This window comes from Amblyomma maculatum, chromosome 11 (assembly GCF_055883805.1).
Source record: "Amblyomma maculatum isolate TAMU_Amacu chromosome 11, ASM5588380v1, whole genome shotgun sequence".
Lineage (NCBI taxonomy): Eukaryota > Metazoa > Arthropoda > Arachnida > Ixodida > Ixodidae > Amblyomma > Amblyomma maculatum.
Window position 1 is genome coordinate 70,558,338 of NC_139354.1, and position 21,584 is coordinate 70,579,921.

Consider the following 21,584-nt stretch of genomic DNA (forward strand, 5'->3'; position numbering starts at 1 on the left):
AAGAGATGGGAGCTCCAATTCACCTCATCTGTCTCCTCAGGAACCTCTATGAAGGGCAAGAGGCCACAGTGAGCATTGGCCATGGTCTCACTGATTGGTTTTCGATCGAGAAAGGAGTGAGGCAAGGCTCCATACTGTCACCCTGCCTATTTAACCTATATGCAGAGTGCATCATGAGGAAGGCCGGTCTGGACGAGTCTTCCGCCGGAGTGAAGATTGCTGGAAAACTTATCAACAACCTCAGATATGCGGATGATACCACTTTAATGGCAGAAAGTGAAGTGAAACTCAAGAGTCTTCTGATGCGCGCACAAGAAGAGAGTGAGAAGTTTGGGCTTAAACTGAACATTAAAAAGACAAAGATCATGGCGTCTTGCCCTATCAAGTCCTGGAGCATCAATGGACAAGAAGTGGAAGCTGTGACAAATTTTCCGTTCTTGTGCTCCAAGATTACCTCGGAAGGAGACTGCAGCCATGAAATTAGGAGACGCCTGCTTCTGGGAAAGAGAGCGATGGTTAGCATTAACCGCATTGTAAAGAGCAGAGACATTAGTCTGCCAACCAAGATCCGTATAACTCGTGCTATGGTCTTTCCAGTTGTGATGTATGGATGCGAGAGTTGGACTGTGAAAAAGGCTGACCTTTGAAGAATTGACCCGTTTGAATTGTGGTGCTGGCGAAGACTCTTGAGAGTTCCTTGAACTGCCAGAAGGTCAAATCAGTCGATATTGTCAACCATAAACTCTGACTGCTCTTTGGAGGGTCAAATTACAAAGTTAAAGCTCAGCTACTTTGTCATCTGATGAGAAGAGAGGAGTCGCTGGAGAAAGATTTGATGTTGGGAAAGGTTGAGGGTCGCCGTAGAAGAGGTAGGCAGCGAACGCGATGGTTAGATGGCATCCTCGAGGCACTGCAGATGAAGTTATGTGATGTTAGGAAGATAGTGAGAGACCGGAAAGCGTGGCGTGACATGGTCCATAGGGTCACGAAGAGTCGGACACGACTGAACGACTGAACTGAACTGATACTCTTGTTGACGATAATAGGTGAATGCTGAATAGCGCTGGAATAACTTGGATTACGGTGGAATACAGGGACCAAATATAATTTAGGTTTATGACGGAATTTATTTTGGATTTTTATTCAATAAAGTGATGAGATGAAGAGCTAACATTAGGAAATACGGTATATCTGCGGATGTATAAAAAGCAGTCGCACGTCACGGTAACGCAGTGGTGACGGCCGACGACCGCTGTAACCAAAGATGCAGGATCCCACTCTGGCTACGGCAGCAACTTTTGGCCGGATGGGAAAAGCAAAGTAGCTGTGTTGCGTGCAATGTCTGTGACACTTAAAGATATTCACATGGTAGAAATTTCCTGAGCATTACGCCAGGGCATATTTCATATCCTGAGGCGCTTTGGCACTCTAAACTTCACCCATGAAACTAAACCTTATACATGGACCATGGTTTCATTAGGAGGTTGAGGAATGATTCATAGGCTAACCGTTGATTTTATTACGACCACGAAACCGACATTTAAATGTGAATTAAAATTTATGTATTTGGTAAAATCACTCATTTGGCTCACATCTGTATTACGTACGCTATGAGATCCGATTATATTCAGCGATCGCTGCTTATTTTGTAGAATTCTAAACTGTAGGAAACAGTCGATGTCGCCAAAAGCTTCTGCCGCGGTGCACAATCAGCGCAGTCATTTAACATGCTGATTTTAACCTTTGAGTAGACAAACACGTGTAGACCGATTGCTAACTTTCTCGAATATGAGAAGAGAATGCGCTACTGCAAGCACGTGCAAGTAGAAGCTTCTAAGAGGTAATAATGCGAGAAATGAAGAATCATGCTTGTTCGTCCTGCGTACTGTCCGCTCTTTGCTCGAGATCCGGACGTTCATAAAAAAACCCTGAATGAGGCAGTAAGAATGTATCCCTGTAGGCATCCAGCACCCGCTTGCACTTGTTGCGAGTGTTCGTCTTAGAGGATACCCTATTGCAAAAACCAGCGTCTCCAGTGCGAAACCAGTAAGATTTTCGCGCTGGTTTTGCACTGGATCTGCTGGGCACGCTGGAGGTCTGCGATATTCACTGGAGCAGTAACGGAAAGACACTGGCTGCACTGGTGCGATGGAAGAAAACTCTGGGATTAGCCTTTTGACGCTGGGTGAGTCGCTGGCATCCGCGATGCACTGAGAGAAGCGCTGTATGTGCGCTGGGGCCGCACTGGTCCCATTGCCCCAGTATAGCCGGTGCGGCCTGCATCGTCAGCCGGAGTAGCATCCCTCAGGGGCCAACACGGCAAGAGCGTACTTTCAATCGACCATCGGGGGGCATATGAAAAATATGGTTCAAGAAGCGCTTTTTGCTGCGAAGTTGTTGCGCATTTGTAAGAAAACAAAGGCGGTATATTTTTTCTAGAGTTTCCATGTTTCAATAGTTCGTTTCGAGCGTTTCGAGAGAGACAACGACCGCTGCGCCTCGATCTCATGACACACTGGCGATTAACGCACAACTAAAGCTGGAACTGAATAATGTGGGCTACCATGCATAACCAACTTCACAGCTGATCTTAAGGGCACTCTACCACAATGATTACTGTCAAAATGTTCAATGCGGGCTCGATCGCAGGCGAGCGTAGCCTGCACCATGGTCCAATATAAACAGCAGAAAGAAAAACTAAAACCAGGAAGAGAGTAGTTTACCGAGTGATGGGCCCATGAGAGAAAAAGCAGCAACATACAGCGCTTGTAATACATAATATTTGGCGTGTTTCTCAAGCCTTTGCGCTCCTTCTTACTCTGCGTATCAAGCAGCCGAGCCCTCGGTCATCGCAACGTTTCCCGCAATGTTTACATACAAATAAGGTTTAGTTACACGAAATTAGGGTCATCGCTGCGGCGCTTGCCGGTATTGAAGCTTGGTCACACTTTTTTCCTTGAAGGCTTCTACTAAAGCTCCTTGTTCAGCGAAAATTACGCCCACGGTAGCAGAGCACCACTCAAGAGCCGGCGTTGATAAATTTGCCCGCGATGTCAAACTCCAGATGTTAAAATGATACCAGTGCACAAAATAGCGCGCATAGGCACCCAGAACATTAGTTGCAAGTCGTGAGAGCAGACAGCAAGCTAAAACGATCAAGAAGTTGCAATTGTTAGAGCGGTAGCAATGGCCTGTAGACTAAAAACACGAAGTCCCAACCTTATAAATGCGGGTCCTGACATAGAATGCAAAAATGTTTCACGAAAACCCAGTTCTCGGCGTGGCCGAGTGGTTAGCGTGCATAGCTAGTGATTAATATGTGCCTAGGGAATGAGTACGAAGCGCGTTTAGTGCACTATTTTTTTTTTCACTTTTTAAGGATTTTTTTAAGTACCTAACTTGTTTCGTTACTTCTTACTTTTTAATTTTTATCCCACGCCTTTTTTTTTCTCTGGGCGAACAGTGCCGCCAGTGCGGAGCATGCCAGTATGCCGCGTCCCAGTGCGCCCAGTTTCCAGCATCATACTGGGACCATAATCAGGTATGGCGCTGGAGCGCTCGCACCCAGTGGCACTGGTTTTTGCAATAGGGTAACGTTTGTCATTTGAGGATAAGGGATTGAAAATCCTTCAGAAGCGCCAGATAAGAGTATTTCAGTACGGATGCAATTCACAATCTAAATGAACAAGTAGCTTGAAAAACTTTTTTCCAGGTGCTACAGAAGCTTAACTGTTGTCTAGCTTCTTTTTTGACAATATCTCTCGTCCCTTCACAGGACCTTTATAAGGCGCGAGATGTGTAGCCTGAAAGTGCGCTCATACCCCTTCAGTTTACTGGTTTTTTTTGCGTACGATGGAAGTCCTATTACTGCAGCTGAAACTGGTGAAGTGTCCTAGGCATATTTTTCTGTACTATTGTAGACAAAAGAAAATGTAATCCAGGACCTCCGATCAAGCGCCATGTTTTGCAGAACAGTGCCATGCCGGACAGTCTAAGACCCACTCTGGGGTGTCGCTTTGAAGGCGCAGGTTTCTAAGGCGCAGTGCAGCAAGAGGTGCACCTCAGTTCCTTAGTGAAATATAACTTTAGCTGTTTTTTGCTCTCCCTTTATCTATGTCTTCGATGAACTCCTCCAACAATCAGGAACACTTAATTCTCTAAGAGCGAGAAATCGGTCTCTATTTTTTTTTTTCACTAGACATGTTTCATCTTGAATTCAAATGTAACTGGTTGGTTTGGTTTGTGGGATTTAACGTCCCAAAGCGACTCAGGCTACGAGAGACGCCGTAGTAGAGGACTGCGGAAATTTCGACCACCTGGGGTTCTTTAACGTGCACTGACATCGCACAGCGCACGGGCGCCTTGCTTTTCGCCTCTATCGAAAAGCGGCCGCCAAGGTCGGGATTCGATCCCGCGTCTTTGGGAACAGTAGTCGAGCACCGTAACCACTGCGCCGCCCCGGCGGGGCTCAAATGTACCTTTCGCACCCCTAGTCAGTGTCAAAGTACTTTAACAAACAACGCATACAAGTTTGCAGCTTCAATGCTTTCAGTGCTCCTAAGATTTAACATCCGCGATGTAGTCATTCCATTCATAAAATATTGCCTCCTCAACCAGCCCATGTTTTCATCATAAGTCCTTCCCCAAGAAATGATTGCATACACTAATACAAATTATGAGTGGCGGATTATTTGTTCTTGTCAGAAGCAAACAATTTAAGTTTGACATGATTACCTAATCACACCCTTTTTCAGCCTTGATTTCGAAGAGTATCTTGTTCCTAGGATCACCGTGTTTTACCTTAGGTTATTTAGCCATTTGTGAACGGCGAGATGCAATTCACTTTATTGTGACACGTCCACCGTTCACCAGCGATTCACTGATCTACGGATACGACGTGCCATATCATAGGCAGTGCAGTAATGTGTTACCGCGATGAAAGATTCTACTTCATGTTAATACCGGAATCGGTATACCGGATTATTGCACAAACTGCTGCAGCATGAAACTGCGAAGCACAACTCATTCAGCAATTTCCTGTATTGTAGGTCGCCCTCGTTTCCGCTGCAATAAGTAGCACCGGGCTTAGAGCAAACAGCCGAGCTACAAAACAACACAACTAAATGAATAAAAAAAAACGTAAATTGGAAAAAAAGCAAAATTTCGACCTCAGGACTGGATTCGGATTTCGATGCTCGCGCACCACACCGCGGCATGCTAACTACTACTCCAGTATTTCATGTTTGTCTTTGTTCCCTTTATTTTACGAACACTGCAAGCGATACAATTTAAACAAGTGAGCCGATTTACCTGCAATACCTCTAAATATGAAGCGTTCACATTGATAACTTTTTCCATAATGTTGAAAGCATCAGCTAAAAATGACTGAGTTTTGAAAACATCAATTATCTGGCGGGTAGAATCCCCAAAATACTTCCGAATAAGCTTCATCTGAAGATGACCCCGACGAACAGCCATTCTACATGCTATGAAAGCCTAATAGCTTCATCATGTCATGCGGAATACTTTCTTTATTTTTTATATTTAGGAATCGAATTTCATGAGGTTTTAAACAAAGCATTTGTACAACGTTCGATTAAGGTTATGCAAAAGAAAACCCACATATAATATATGAACGCATGGTAATGTGTACGTGGCTTGTTACACGAAATGAACTTTACTACCCATGGTGAACAGATTTCTTTCGCTGTCACCACTTATTCGCAGTCAGAACTAACGTTTTAGGAGCTGGCTATACACACATTCTTTTTACTCATTTCTGCACATTTTGCTCTGGCCAAGAAGTTCAGCGCTACTGGTCAGGCGGTTATATTCTTAATTTTCTCAGGAACTTTGCTCTTTCACACTTTGTATACGTTTCTTGGGTCTCGAAGTTGTGATTCTTATTCACCGATCACCCCTAAAGTCTCTTAATCTTTTTCGTTGTTATCACAGTGGGCTCGGTATCAGCACATTGAGCACATTGCTCAGGAACCCGCTTTGCTTCATTGCGCAGGTTTTTGCCGCTTTACTGCTCGCACAGCGGTCGTCCCTCGGGTAGGGTTCTTCCGCACTGCCCTCATATAAAGCAGGTGACGTTTGCTTCGAGACTCCAGCACGTGTTTATTTTTGCTTGATTAACGACACAAGCGAGCCAATCATCACCGTTTCTGCGCCTGCGTCATCACCAGGACCGTCACATCACGGGGACATCGCCACCAATATAATAAATTCTTCATCGCCGTCTGCATCCAGTGGGCTCGGCAGCAGCACATCGAGCACAATGCCCAAGAACTCGTTTTGCTTCATTGCGGAGGTTTTTGCCGCTTTCTGCTGGCCCAGCCGTCGTCTCTCGGTTATGGTTCTTCCACACTGCCCTCCTATCAAGCAGGTGCCATTTGCTTTGAGACTACAGCACTTGCTGATCTTTGCCTGATTAGAGAGAAAGCGAAAGAGAGAAAACTTTATATAATACACAAAGAAAAATAATAATGTAGAGCTCCCGCGGTTGGGTCCTCCTTCCAGGATTCCCGCGGCCTTTCCTACCCGGCTGGCCCATTCAATCAGCCAAAGCTGATCGTTCGATTCCGAACTGGACAGCGCAGCCTCCCACTGCTCCAGCGTGCCGTCGTGAATTACAGTCCTGCATATATTTTCTGTCAGGCCCATGTGATATGATAAATTGTTGGTTCCTGCCCACACCATGGACAGGTGTCCCTGTATATGGTCAAATGTATCTTGCTGTATATAGACAGGCATGGATAAGTATTTGTTTGTAGCTGCCACCAAGACACCGACTGCTCCCTGTTTAACAACTTGTGGGGCGGAGGATACCATCTTCTGATCTCCCTGTAGCGCACAAAAATGTCTGTGTAGGTACCAGTCACATCCTCTGTCTCTTCAACCTCTGACCTCTATCGGCTTGCATAACCTCGAGCTCTAAAATCGGCCTGGAGTAACGACACCAGCGAGCCACGCATGACTGTTTCTGCGTTTGCGCCATCACTAGGAACGTCACATCACGGCGACATCGCCACGAATATAAGAAGGTCCTCATCGCCATATGCATCCGGTGGGCTGGGCAGCAGCACATCGAGCACAATGCTGAGGAACTCGTTTTGCTTGATTGCGCAGGTTTGTGACTACTCTTCTGCCAGTTGCTATCGTAGCGACGATCGCTTTTTGCAGCTGCAGCCCTGCCGACAGTGTATAAGGAATGCTTTATCGTATGTTTGTTCTTTCAAATATGATTTACTAAAATGTGGAGATATTGAATCAAATCCAGGCCCAGATAAGAGAGAAAAAGGAATGCTCCAGCAGCTACTCCTAGTTCAAAACACTTTAACTGCGTCTCTCAATGAGATTCTGGCAAAACAGCGTTCTTTCGAAGAAAAGATAGATACCTTGGCAAATGGAAATAAAAGTCTTGAAAACGAGTTAGCAACAATCTACACTATAAAAACTGAGATGCAGGAACTGAAATCGACAGTAGCTGAACTGGAATGCATATTTCATACCTGTTGGGTAAAATAGACGACTTGGAAAACTGGAGCCGTAGGAACAATTTACTTATTTATTGAATTAAAAAAGGGATTGAAGCATCAGAAGCACAACTTCGGACAAAAGAACAAAGGAAATCTTCAGTAAGAAGTTAGCAGTTGATGTAAATAGCATTTAAAAGTGTGATAAAATAGGTGTCATAAAATAAAAAAATCGCCCTGTCATCATAAAATTGGGCAATTACCGACATGATGTCTCAATAATGAAGGTAAGCTCCAAGTTGAAAGGCACAGATTTTTCAGTTAGCGAAGATTTTTCAAAAAGAATTCGTGACACCAGAAAAAAGTTTTTGGGAAAGCGCACCTCAGGAAAACAGCAATGGAGTCAAATTTATATTGGTTTTTCACAAATTGAGCATTGCATGGTGAAATATTTGGATGAAATAATGCAAGAAACGCTCGGTATAAAATTATCAGGAATCAACAGTGACACCTGAAAAGTGGCAGGGAAGATTTCAACACACTTAACAACTATTGTCGCACCGTCGTAAACAAAACTAGTGAATTTGAAGGCATTCTTTCACATGACGCGGAAGTTGCCGTTGCACAGGTCTGGTTGACGAGTGAAATATTTGATAGTGAATTTGTTCATAAAGGTTATAAAGTTTTTCGTGTCTACCGTGATAGAAGGGAGGAACGGAGTGACAATGTTATTCAAATCATCCCTGCAAGTTTTCAGGATGCCTGAGGGTCAGGGCATTGAAGCCGTGTTTTTTAAAGCATACATAAATAAGGTCCGCTTTATTCTTGGTATTTTTTTATAAACCTCCGATCTCTTGTGTGACGGGCTTAAAAAATGTAAAGAAATGTTTACAATGCCATGTAAAAACAGACGATAGACTAATACGGACGATGATTTCAACTTGCCTAACATTGATTGGCGGACTTTTTCATCTTGCTCTAACCATAATTGTGAAACTGAAATGCTCGACATTGTTTTCCCATTTGACTTGCTTCAAGTAGTAAATAATTTTTACGAGATGGCAAGGTGCCGTAGGATCAATTCAAGATTAAATTTTTGGTAAGCGGTACCATCCGCAATTTCGTGAAATGGGACGTCAATAAAGGGATATCCGATACAAAGCTGTACTACTGAGTTTGTCAAATGTGTACTCAAGTTATGAAACTAGTGTAAATTATTTCCTAATTTTTCACGTGCTGACGATGAATCTATTTTGAACATGCTTGATTTACGCTTTGATAACTTTAGAAACAGCAACGGCAGCGTGAATGACTTATGGCTTTTGTTTAGAAAAATAGTTTCCGATTGTATTGACTGTTATGTTCTTAAAATTGCAAAACAAATCATTGTATAGAGTAGTCCATGGCTTTCTCGGGAGACGCTATGCTTGCCGCAAAGGCATAAACGATTCTAGAAAAAGAAGTTGAGCAGAAGCCTATTATTAAAACCAGTCATGGAAAAAATTTCCGAACAACTAAAGCAGAAAATACCTTCCGACAAAGAAAAATATTACGAAACTTTGGTGCCTTTATTCATAAGAACATCGCCTGAGAGATTCTAGCGTCAAATTCTATCAAACTCTTCTTCCACGATTGAATTTATAGTTAACGGGAAATGCGTACATGATGAGGGTGTTCTGCATTCAACACATTGTTCCAATTGGTATTTACACAGGACAACAGTTGTCTCCTTAACTTTTCGGTATCGTTTCCTGCCATATCTGATGTTGTCAATTTGGAGACTGTTGTTCTTAATTTGCTCTTAAACCTTGACGTTAAAAACTCCCCAGGCCCCGATAATCTCAGTTCAGTTCAGTCTTTCAGTCGTGTCCGAATCTTCGTGACCCTATGGACCATATCACGCCATGCTTTCCGGTCTCTCACTATCTTTCTAACATCACATAAATTCATCTGAAGCGGCTCGAGGATGACATCTAATCATCGCGTTCGCTGCCTACCCCTTCTCCGGTGACCCTCAACCTTTCCCAACATCAAATCTTTCTCCAGCGACTCTTCTCTTCTCATCAGATGACCAAAGTAGCTGAGCTTTAACTTTAGAATTTGACCCCCCAATGAGCAGTCAGGGTTTCTGGTCGACAATATCGACTGATTTGATCTTCCGATCCGGCAAGGGACTCTCAAGAGTCTCCGCCAGCACCACAATTTAAACACGTCAATTCTTCGCCGGTCAGCCTTCTTAACAGTCCAAATCTCGCATCCATACAGCACACCCGGAAAGACAATAGCACGAATTATACGGATCTTGGTTGGCAGTGTAATTTTTCTGCTCTTTACTACGCGGTCAAGGCTAGCCATGGCTCTCTATTTCAGAAGCAGGCGTCTCCTAGTTTGATGGCTGCAGTCTCCTTCCGGGGTAATCTTGGAGCCCAAGAAGAGAAACTCTATCACAGCTTCCACTTGTTGTCCCTTGATGCTCCAGGGTTTGATAGGGCAAGACGCCATGATCTTTGTCTTTTTAATGTTCAGTTTAAGCCCAAACTTCTCACTCTCTTCTTGTACGCGCATCTGAAGTCTCATGAGTTCCACTTCACTTTTTGCCATAAAAGTGGTGTCATCCGGATATCTAAGGTTGTTGATACGTTTCCCAGCAATCTTCACTCCTGCTGAAGACTCGTCCAGACCGGCTTTCCTCATTATGCACTCAGCATATAGGTTAAATAGGCAGGGCGACAGTATGCAGCCTTGTCTGACCCCTTTTTTGAAGCGCTATGCAGAGTGGTGCGCGAAATACTTACCTGTTGTACGCGCCACGACGCGAAGGTTCTTTGCCGAATGACTGGAAAATAGCCGCGTAATAACTTTGCACAAAACCGGGGAAAAACGCACATCGGGAACTACCGAAGAATTTCACTAACGTCGACATCATGTATAGCTTTAGAACACATAATTCATAATCATATATAAGGTTTTTTGGAAGAGAACAAAGCCCTTACAGATTTCCAGCGCAGTTTGGGGCCTGAGTTTTCCATAATTACACAATTAGTTGAGATTGTGCATGACTTCGCTCGGCGGATTAATGAAGGAAAGCAAACAGATGCTATATGTATGAACTTTCGAAACCATTTGACTAGGTATCACGTAGCACTCTAAGGCATAAACTAAGCTATTGTTTTAAAAACGACCAAATACATGCATCGATAAAGGCATACTTCTGGAACAGGTGTCATTTTGTCACTCTAAACAATACTTCTTCTAACAGTACTGAAGTTGTATCTGGCGTCCTACAGGTATCTGCGTTGGGCCCATGTTTATTTATAATATTTATTATGGACATTGTTGCAGGTCTTTCAGTCGGTATGAAGCCGTACGCGGATGATTATATTGTGTACAATGAGGTGTCTTCAGTTGATGACCAAGTGTGTCTAAATAATGATTTCGAGAAAGTGATTGCGTGGTATAATGAATGGCAGATGTGTGTTAATTTTGAAACAAAATGTTTTTTATAAAAATACAAATAGGAACTGGCCTCTTCACTTTGTGTGCGGTACTAGCAACATATCATTATTGGACGTAACAGAGTATATTTGGGCCTGCGTATTACTAACAACCTTTCCTGGACAAAACAAATAAATTCTATTGTAAGAAATTCGATGCGCACGCTCTTTTTTTAGGCGTTAAGTGAAGTCTGCCCCCTCCAGTGTTCTTCTATTAGCATAGAATTTTCTCATCCGGCCGCTCTTAGAATATGCCGTAATTATCTGGGACCCTTTAGAATTAGCCAACATAATAAACTAGAGCGAATACAGCACAAGGTATTTAGGTTATAGTCTAATTCATACGGCGTGCATCTCTTTTTGTGAAACGCAGCGGATTACCCCCATTCAGTGAGCACAATTGTGTCTGCCGAACAAAGTTTTTATTTCAGCTCATAAAAGGTCACCATAATATTTATACTTTTAATTATTCTGTTTATTCCTCAGGTTATAACACGAGACAAAGGGACGCACTGACATTAACACCCTTGAACGCGCGAAATAACTGCTTTAAAAATTCTTTTTTTCCTAGGACAATTACTGAGTGGAACAAACTTAACAGCGAGACTGTTACTCAGAATAGTGTAGGGATGTTTCAAAACTACCTGCAAATGTTATGAATTTTATGATTTTGAGTTGTGTGCACTATATACTTGTATTTCGTTTGTTTCTCTGCCCTGCTATAATCTGTACTAGATCGCAGTATCTATAAATAAAAAAAAGGTCACCGATGTCCTTAAATTTTAAAATGCATCGCTCCTTTGCAGACAACTCTCAGAATATCCTAATTTACTACTTATAACCATTTTTCCTCATCTTTAGGCGCATGTAATTTTTGCTAGATACAGAAATACCCGGCTGAATAATGCCTGCCATACAGCCTGTGTTAGATGCACGTGGTGCCAGCGGAGTAGTAATGTCAAACGTACGCTTCCCACTAAGCGTTTTGCATTTTTAAAACACTTAGAGAAGCGTAGCCCAATTTCAGCCTATCTGCATATTTCGATGATGGGCGATGCGTTTAATTTATGCTCGGGCATACGTTTGTCATCGCTAGCGAAATGCACCGTTCTTCCACTTTCGCGTTAAAGGCTCTCTTCAGTTGCACATATTAAGTTACAACACAAGGTCCGACTAGCTGCAGCAACCGTTTCATGAGCAACAGCGATGCGATGCGCACATGTACTTTCTGGCATGCGCTTCGATGACTTCACATGTTCAAGGCATTTGTTAAGCAGTCCGTACCAGACATACTCGGATAAGCTGTAGCGCCAACCTGTCATTCTTTTTGCTTTTCTTCCTCTGCTTGCTTCCCCTGCGATTCTCTCTCTCCTTGTATCTGCTTCCTTAGCTATTCTTTCTTTCTTTCTTCTCGTTGCCTTTGGGCCTCTGCCTACCTTTTCTTCTATTCTATCTCTGTTTTTTCTTTGATATCTTTTTAATTCTGGATCCCCCCTCATTCCCACAAGTCGCCATTCCTCTTTGACCATTCTGTAGGCCCAACTCAATAGTTACCTTGACATTAATCATGAGTCTGTACTGCCCAAATGCTAACACATAGCACTAGTTGGTTGACCCTACACAACCCTTCCGCGCGATACCGCTCGCTATCGCTCTGCTGCTACATAGTTTAGAACCTGATCGTAAACAAAATAGATTCATTCTACGTTCTCTGAGCTTGAGTGCACCAAACGTTCCGTCGCGGACGCCATGATTATCAGCTCTGAATAATAGTAAGGGATTACGATGCGCCACTATAGGCGCGAAGTCTGCCAGGAACCCTACGAATGAGGGGGGGGGGGGGGGAGGGAGCTGTTCCGGTCTCAAAGGAGATGCCCTAGAGATGTGCGGCAAGCTAGAAGCCAGTTACCTGTAGTGACAGAAAGGGGTCGCCGTTTGGTGCCCAGCTTTCACAGCCTATGTAAACATCGTACAAGAGACAATACAGAGTAATTCACACTAACACCTAAAGGAGGTTCACAAAATGGCAATGCAAAGCATGCAGCTAAGAAGGGTTTAAAATAATAAAGAGACTTTACATCAATGACGAGTGCACAAATCAGTCATACTAAGTTAACACCATATTGTTCCTATTTCACTGTCGCAGAACGACACAAAATACAACCAGTCTAGTATTCTGTGGCGATTTATATTCAGTAACAATACCTTGTTTGTATTCAATACTAATCTGTTATTTACGGAGATCACCTGTAAAGAATTTATAAAAAAAGAGAAGAAATACCGAGCTCTTGCTCCCGAAAAAGCAGCCAGCAAAAGTCAGCGCGTTCCTAGGTATAGGCATGGTCCACTTTCCCGGAACGACCGGGGCACGCGCGATTGGGAAAAAGGGTCGGAGTGGCACCCCGCTGAGGAGAAGGAGGGGCCTGGGCCAGCGACGAGGAGGCTGTGCGCACGTGCGGGGTGCGAGTGCTGCTGGGAACGACTGGCGGAGAGAAGAGGGGACGAGACAGTGTGGAACACACCCTTCGACGGAGAAAGACGCGTGTAAACTTTGCTGAATATATCCAGTATTTTTATTACCGTTAAAGAGTTTTTGTCCGCGTGTGATTTCTTCACTTTTATTCGAATCCCCTAAAGTTCAAAGTTGTAGTAACAAAGTTCAGTCTAATATAAATTCATCAACTACTACATGGTGCCGAAACCAGGGATGAGAAGATAGTGGCGAAATTCGAAAAGACCGCGACGGACCAAAATGGAAAACCTCAAAGCGAAGAGGCGAAGTCGACGAGGGCAGAACACGATTATCATCAACGAGGCCACAACAGCACTGCCGACCGCCAACGTCCAACAGTTGACAGCTCTGCTTCACAGACTGGAAGTCAGCAATGATGAGCTGCGGAAGATCAACGACGAGTTGAAGAACTATCTACCGGAGGAAGCGTTCGAGACCGAGTTTACAGAAAGCGTCGAATACGACGACCGGGCCATAAACCTCATCGGCCAACTGAGGGCTCGAATCGCCGCTTCACAACTCTGAACAGAACGCCGAATCGACGCAAACGTCCGTGCCAACACCCAGACTCACTGCAATCAGGCTTCCGAAGCTGCAGCTCCAGTCTTTCAATGGTGAGCTTGCCAACTGGCAGTCGTTTTGGGAATGTTTCCGCGAAGCGGTGCATGATAATCAGGCCCTGTCCAAAGCGGAGAAATTTCATTACTTAAAGAGCCTCCTCACCGGGCCTGCCGCGTCGGCAGTTAAAGGGTTTCAAGCGACTGAGGCCTGCTATGAAGACGCTTTACAGATACTGCAGCGCCGTTTCGGAGACAAGGGGCTAATCGAACAAGAACACCTTGCCGAATTAAGGACGCTACCGCCCATGTCGTCATCAGGAAATGTCACGATCATGCTCAAGCCCACATTTGCGGGTTAACGGCTCTCGGAGTGACCAAGCATGCTTTCTGCGCAACGCTTTGCGATATTATCCTGACGGCGCTGCCGCGAGACATGGTGGTGGAGTTTCACCGCCTGGCAAGCCGAGCGACCAAGACAGATGTATTGTCGCCGCCCGACAGTAGTCCCGCGTCACCAGCGCAGCAGTCCTCCGCCTCGACGCAGGCAGCAGACAGATCAGAGAGAAGGCTAGAGGAGGTACTACATTTTCTGCTGGTAGAAACAGAGTGTCGAGAGCGATGTAGGCAAGGTCCCGCCTTTGAGACGCCTTCTTACAAGGAAAACCTCGGCAAACGCGCCAGGCATCCGACTCCTAGTACCGCTGTTCTTTATGCACAATCAGAGAAGGCAGAAAAATGCGCATTCTGCTATTCGAACAGGCACGACGCAGAGATCTGTACGGCTGCACTGACGAACAAAGAAAAAATCGAAAAACTTGCCAGGACGAAAAGGTGCTTTCGATGCACAAGGTGGGGACACCGAGCAAAAGACTGCAGACGAAAGATAAAACGCGGGAATTGCGAGAAAAGGCACGCTACCTCACTGTGTAACCCCAATTGGGCAGCGATCAAAACTGACGTACCAACAGAGATCACTGCCACTAATGTGCATGCAGACGCCAAAACAGAAGAAACGCAAGAGAAGGCACTGCAGACTTTCCGTGCCTTTGCGTTGGGGAGCACCAAATACGGCTACATCCGGGGTGTAATGAACGGTGGAAGTCAAAAAACATTCATTCGAGCAGATATCTCAAAAACACTTGATTTGAAGGTTTCAGGAAAGGCCGACTTCCGCCTAAACACCTTTGGTGCTGCGGCCGCGCAAATCCAAAGCAGCCGGCTGGTATAAGTTCGCCTCCGAAGCCAATACGGAGATCACGAAATAGCAATAGAGGCTATTGAGGTGCCCTTCATATGCAAGAACGTCAAGCAGGTACCCACAGATCACAGTTTTGTGCAAAAGATGGAAGTTCGAGGAGCACTGCTCGCAGACAGACCGATCCATCCGGGCATGTCTTCAGTGCCAGGTATTGGATTACTAATTGGAGCCGACCACCTTTGGAAATTTCAAACGGGAGAGGTGCAAAGATGCAACGAAAATGAAGGATTAGCAGCCGTGAATACAAAGTTTGGTTGGACGATTCAGGGACCGTTCAGTGTGACTTCAAGCCTCGCAATCGCAAACAATGTTTGCATACTAAGAATAGGCTTGGAAACTGCAGACAAGGTACACACTACGCTGCAGAATTTCCGGGAACTAGACGCCATCGGCATAAAAGATTCTCCAGAGACAGACGACGAAAGAGCACTGAGCAAGGTAAAGTTGGAAAAGAAATGTCTGCGCTATGAAGTTGCCTTGCCATGGAAAGACGCATCCAAAGAACTCAACGACAACAAAAATATGGCAATTCGGCGACTCGACAACCTGACAAAGCGACTATGCCGCAATCCAAAACTCGCTCAGCAATACGACGACGCCATCAGGAGTTATTTCGAGGCAGGGCATGCGGAGCTGGTGACCGAAGAAGTAGCGTCTGGGAAAGTTTATTACATGCCACATCAGCCAGTCGTACGTAGTGAGGCAACTACAACGAAGCTGCGTGTCGTGTTCGACGCATCATCACACGCTCCGAAGAAACGGTCACTCAACGACACTTGGAAAAAGGACCTAACCTCGTCAGTGATTTGGTGCAGATTCTCTTGCGGGTCCGCCTACACAAGGTCGCTCTCGTAGCAGACATCGAGAAAACCATTTCTGCAGAGAAGCGTGCGGCCTGAGGATAGAGACGCCCTGTGGTTCTTCTGGTACAGTAGCCCGCCGCTTGACCCGTCAGCATTGCCGGATATCGAAGAATGGAGAATGACTCGGGTACCGTTCGGTACGACAGCCAGCCCGTATTTGCTGACCGCTACCCTTCTCCACCACCTTGAATGCCCGACAAAGGAAGTTTCGAAAACGGCGAGCCTCATGAAGGACTCCTTTTACGTGGACGATCTGGTGACGGGGGCGGCTACAGTAAACGAGGCGTTGAAAATGGCGACTGAAGCCATCGACATAATGAGCGACGCCGGCATACGCTTAAGGAAATGGTCCTCGAATTCCGATGCAGTCCGCTCGGCGTTTGGGGACGACGAAACTACATCTTCGAACGGTGAACAGAAGATCCTGGGAATGAAATGGAACGCAGCTGACAAGATGGCAATATCCCTGGCCAGTGTGATCAGCTCATTAACTAGCGGAGCTGCGTCGAAGCGCGTAGTGCTTGCAGACGTCGAGGCTACGATTAATTCTCGACCACTAGCCTACGTCTCCTCAGCACCAGAAGAAAGATCGGTTCTCACGTCTTCCCATCTGCTCACTGGGAAACGGTTGATCGCCTTGCCCGAAGCGAAAGCAGCCTCCGTTCCTTCGGCCGGTGCAACCGACTTAGGTCGAAGGTGTAAATACCGACAAACGGTCATGGACTCGTTTTGGAAGCGATGGCTGAAGGAGTACCTGCTTTAGTTACGCTCGGTCAACTTGTCCGCTTCCAGCCCTGCGAGTGCGATCACAGTAGACGATTTGGTTATCGTGCATCAAGAAAAGGCGCCGAAGCATATGTGGCAGACTGCTCGCGTGGTAGAGGTTTCTAAGGGACGAGATGGACATGTGCGTTCGTGCACAGTTAAGATGCCATCCGAGGCCATCATAAGGCGACCGGTTCAGCTCCTCTATCCCTTGGAGACGCGCATAAAATGAGTTGCACTCATTTTTTTTTTGGGGGGGGGGGGGGGGGTGGTGATGTAAAGATTTTATAAAGAAAGAGAAGAAATACCAAACTCTTGCTCCCGAAAGAGCAGCCAGCAAAAGTCAGCGCGTTCCTAGGTATAGGCATGGTCCACTTTCCCGGAACGACCGGGGAACGCGCGATTGGGAACAAGGGTCGGAGTGGCACCCCGCTGAGGAGAAGGAGGGGCCTGGGCCGGCGACGAGGAGGCTGTGTGCACGTGCGGGGTGCGAGTGCTGCTGGGAACGACTGGCGGAGAGAAGAGGGGACGAGACAGTGTGGAACGCACCCTTTGTCGGAGAAAGACGCGTGTAAACTTTGCTGAATATATCCAGTATTTTTGTTACCGTTAGAGTTTTTGTCCGCGTGTGATTTCTTCACTTTTATTCGAATCCCCTAAAGTTCAAAGTTGTAACAAAGTTCAGTCTAATATAAATTCATCAACTACTACATCACCTGCTTTCTTTACTCTAACGTTTCTTTCTAAGCTTTCGTTACTCTAAAATGGCGCTAAATACATGTTTGTTTACCTTTCGTTCAAACTTGGCCTCACCTTATTAATGAAGTGAGTGTTATGCGTACGTTCTACGCACTGTATGTCAAGGAAGGCGTTTTAAGAAATTCTAAACCTATTTACCATCGCGAAAGAAGGTACAGCAGACAAAGAATTGTTTTCAGTAAAACACAACAGAAACAAGAGTGTACTCACATCACTGGCACGCTGATATGCAGCGTAGTTTATATCGTCTTCATAGCGCATTGCCAAAGTGAAACTTGACAAAATAAGTGTATAGACAACGAAAACCATTCTCATAGCGTTCTTCATGTCGTTAAACATGCGACCCAACACGTAAAAGTGTTCTGTCGTTTTCTGCAGTAATCTATTAAAACGATGCGTATATCTTTCTTCAGCAGGCGAGATAATGTTAAGTTCAGTTCAGCCGTTCAACAAGTAACATAGTTTGCTTTGAAAAACTGATTTTTTATTCATAATTCATCAGCTATCATTTCGCATGGATATTGATGCCGGAAGGAAAAGACCATTCGGCGAACGCAACTGACACATTTTAAAAATTACTCAAATTTGATATGATATGCACAAAATGAGCATACAATTTAAACCAAATGATATGGATTTGAGTTATAAAATATTCTTTACTGCGCTGCAAAATCGTTTTGAGAAACCGTTTGCACTTGCGGAAGGAAGGTTGATTTCTACGATGAGTAACATTTCTTGTATATTGCTCTTTGTATTTTGGGAGCATGGAGCTGAAATGTCGCACAGGCACTCGGGGTTTGGTGTCATAAAACGAAGCGTTTTCTTAGCTAGCCAAAAGCATGCGGGTAATCATTAGTATTAAAGCTAAATCAATTTTGGGCTCATGGTGAAAACATCGCGTCGGCGAGATATGTCCGCGAGACGTTTCAACGATATTTCGCGTGTGACAGGCCTTACCTTTCCTACAAAAAATGTATAAAACCCCGGTTAAATTTCATGCGTGCAACGACAGGCTGTTCCTGGTCGACAAGGGGATTCCGATGTAGCGTGTGCAGCACCAAGGCTCAGGCTTTCGATTTCTCTACTGCTGATTCCGCCGTGTTCTCAAACTTTTATCGAGTAATGTAGGAATCGATTCAACAACAAATATTTTCACCATTATTCGTTCGTCGTCCGTTAGTCCCGTGCGCATCTCGAGGAATACAAGTTGATAAATATTCTTGGCATAATCAGGTCGAGGTAAAAACAATTACGGGGACGCATGACCTTCACATTTATAAAAACCGTGCACCTCTACACCTCCTTTTCAGTCTACGCTGTTGTTTTATTATAAGAGTTATAGGTGCCTTACAGGCAAGAGTAGGTGCATTACTTGTGGTGGTGGTAAAATTTTAATCTCCAACAGATACAGGATAGGCGTTAACCCATCTGCCTACAGGGCGGCCTGGAGTCCTTGGACCTGGGCGGTGTGTTCGGTAATTCAGATTACAAATGAGTGTCAGGGTGTAAGCTCACAATTCACAACGTTTTGAGTGGGCGTCTAACGTTGCCGTAAGGGACAGACGGAAGGTGGGCATGAAGGAAGGGAGAAGAGGTGCCGTAGTGAAGGGCTTGGGATCTTTAACATAGAGCCGCTTATCTAGTTACTGTATTTTCAAGTGCACAGTGGCATCACACACTACACGGACACCTCTCCATTTTATTTCCATTCAGACGCAGCCACCGATGGTCGGGTTCGTACCCGAGCACTCCGGCAGAATAGTCGGGAATCCCAATTACTGCAGCACTGTAGCAGGGCTGTCATTTTTGCTTATAATGTTTTTGTGGATAAGGATGCGCCATATCTATCTCATATTCCGATGGGCACCTGCACCTAATTTGTGATTTGGTTTATAGTAAAAATGCCCCTTCATGGACCACTGCCTTGTCGTGGCGGAGGGGCTTGCGAAACTCGATGAAGTCGTGAGCTCTGCTGTGTAGGGCCACCCAAGATAGACAGGTCACGGCAGAGAGTTCTGACAAAATGTGATTCACTGGAGAAGGTAATGGCAACCCACTCCAGTATTTCCTGCCAAGAAAACCCTATGGCCAGTCACAATACCATTATCGATATGGCGCCGGAAGATGAGCCCCCCAGGTTGGAAGGCGTCCCACATGTTACTGGGGATGAACAAAGGGCGATTCCTAGTAGCTCCAGGACGAATGAAGCGGCTGGGCTAAAGCCAAAAGGACGCTCAGTTGTGGATGTGTCGGGAAGCGACCGGAAAGTCCGATGTTGCAAGGAGATATATCACATAGCAACATGGAATGTAAGATCTATGACGCAAGGTAAACTGGATATCGTCAGGCGAGAAATGGACAGATTGAGCATTGATATCTTGGGTATCAGCGAGCTCAAGTGGACCGGAATGGGAGAATTTAACTCCGGCGACCATTATGTCTTTTATTGTGGGCACGAATCCAAGAGAAGGAATGGGGTCGCTCTCATAGTAAACAGAAGAATGGGCAAAGCAGTGCTAGGGTACAACCCCAAAAACGACCGAATGATTTCACTTCGGATCCAAGGTCACCCTTTGAACATAACTGTTATCCAAGTCTATGCACCGACCACTGCTGCTGAAGAAGCTGACGTTGAGAGATTTTATGCGGACCTACAATGCCTTTTAGACCGCACCCCATCATCAGACGTCGTTTTTCTCATAGGAGACTGGAATGCTAAGGTCGGGAGTGAAGAAATATCCGGAATTACAGGCAAGTTCGGTCTTGGTGAGCCAAATGAAGCTGGGCAGAGGCTAGTAGAGTTATGTCAAGAAAACAACCTGACCATAGCGAATACTCATTTTCAACAGCACAAGAGGCGCCTGTACACATGGATTTCACCGGACGGTCTGTACAGGAATCAGATCGATTATATTATTTGCCGGCAGAGATGGAGAAGCGCTATACAAGCAGTAAAAACAAGGCCTGGGGCCGATTGTGGCACCGATCATCAGCTTCTTGTTGGCAAAATTAAGCTTCGATTGAGGAAAACGCAGAAAACTAGAAGGCCTTTCAGGTATGATCTGATCAGATTCCATTAGAATATGCTGTGGAAGTGAGGAATCGATTTCAAGAATTAGATCTAGAAGACAAAGAGCCCGAAGAGATGTGGACTGATGTTCGTAATATAATACAAGAAGTTGCTACTAAGGTAGTTCCAAAGCAAAAGAAATGCAAAAAAGCAAACTGGTTATCTGAAGAGGCTTTGCAAATAGCTGAGGAAAGGAGGATGGCAAAAGGTATGGGGGAAAGAGAAAGATACAAGGTTCTCAATGCGGATTTTCAGAAAATAGCAAGGAGAGATAAGAATGCCTTCCTGAACATACAGTGTCAAGCAGTTGAGGACAATAGCCAATTAAGGAGCACAAGAGCTCTGTATAAGACAATCAAAGATATCAAAGAAAGCTTCTGTGCTAAGCTGGGTGTGATAAAGGACAAACGAGGCAAGGACCTCCCCGAAGCCTCAGAGATAAATAAGAGGTGGCAGGAATACACAGAAGAACTGTACAAGAAGGACCCGGATGTGCAAACCCAACATAGGACGGTTGTGATTACTGATCTCGAGCCGGGCATCCTGAACAGTGAAGTTGAATGGGCCTTAGTCAGCCTTGCTAAGAACAAAGCTAGCGGAATTGATGGTATTCCAGCTGAGTTGCTTCAAAACCTCAACCACGACGCTGTTAACACACTGCATACATTATGTCAAAAGATTTGGACAACCCTGCAGTGGCCACAGGATTGGAGGAGGTCAGTTTACATCCCCATTCCAAAGAAAGGCAGTGCCAAAGATTGTTCCAACTACCGCACGATCGCGCTTATTTCGCATGCTAGCAAGGTGATGTTAAAAATCCTG

The 21,584-nt window shown here is 45.1% G+C and overlaps 1 protein-coding gene across 2 annotated transcripts in view; it reads right to left on the minus strand.

Annotated features, from left to right (window-relative positions):
* Nucleotides 1-18,141, minus strand: part of LOC146174122 (uncharacterized) — a 50,091-nt gene extending 31,950 nt beyond the window's left edge. Inside the window, exons 1-2 of one of the 2 annotated variants that reach the window (XM_084583687.1) lie at nt 17,903-18,141; nt 13,257-13,457 (exon numbers count right to left, since the gene is read on the minus strand). In XM_084583687.1, coding sequence (XP_084439813.1) covers nt 13,257-13,457; nt 17,903-18,031 — 330 coding nt within the window. In that variant the 5' untranslated portion in view covers nt 18,032-18,141. The remainder of the gene's footprint in view (nt 1-13,256; nt 13,458-17,902) is intronic. The other variant, XM_084583688.1, reaches the window with a different exon arrangement.
* Nucleotides 18,142-21,584: the final 3,443 nt, after the last annotated feature.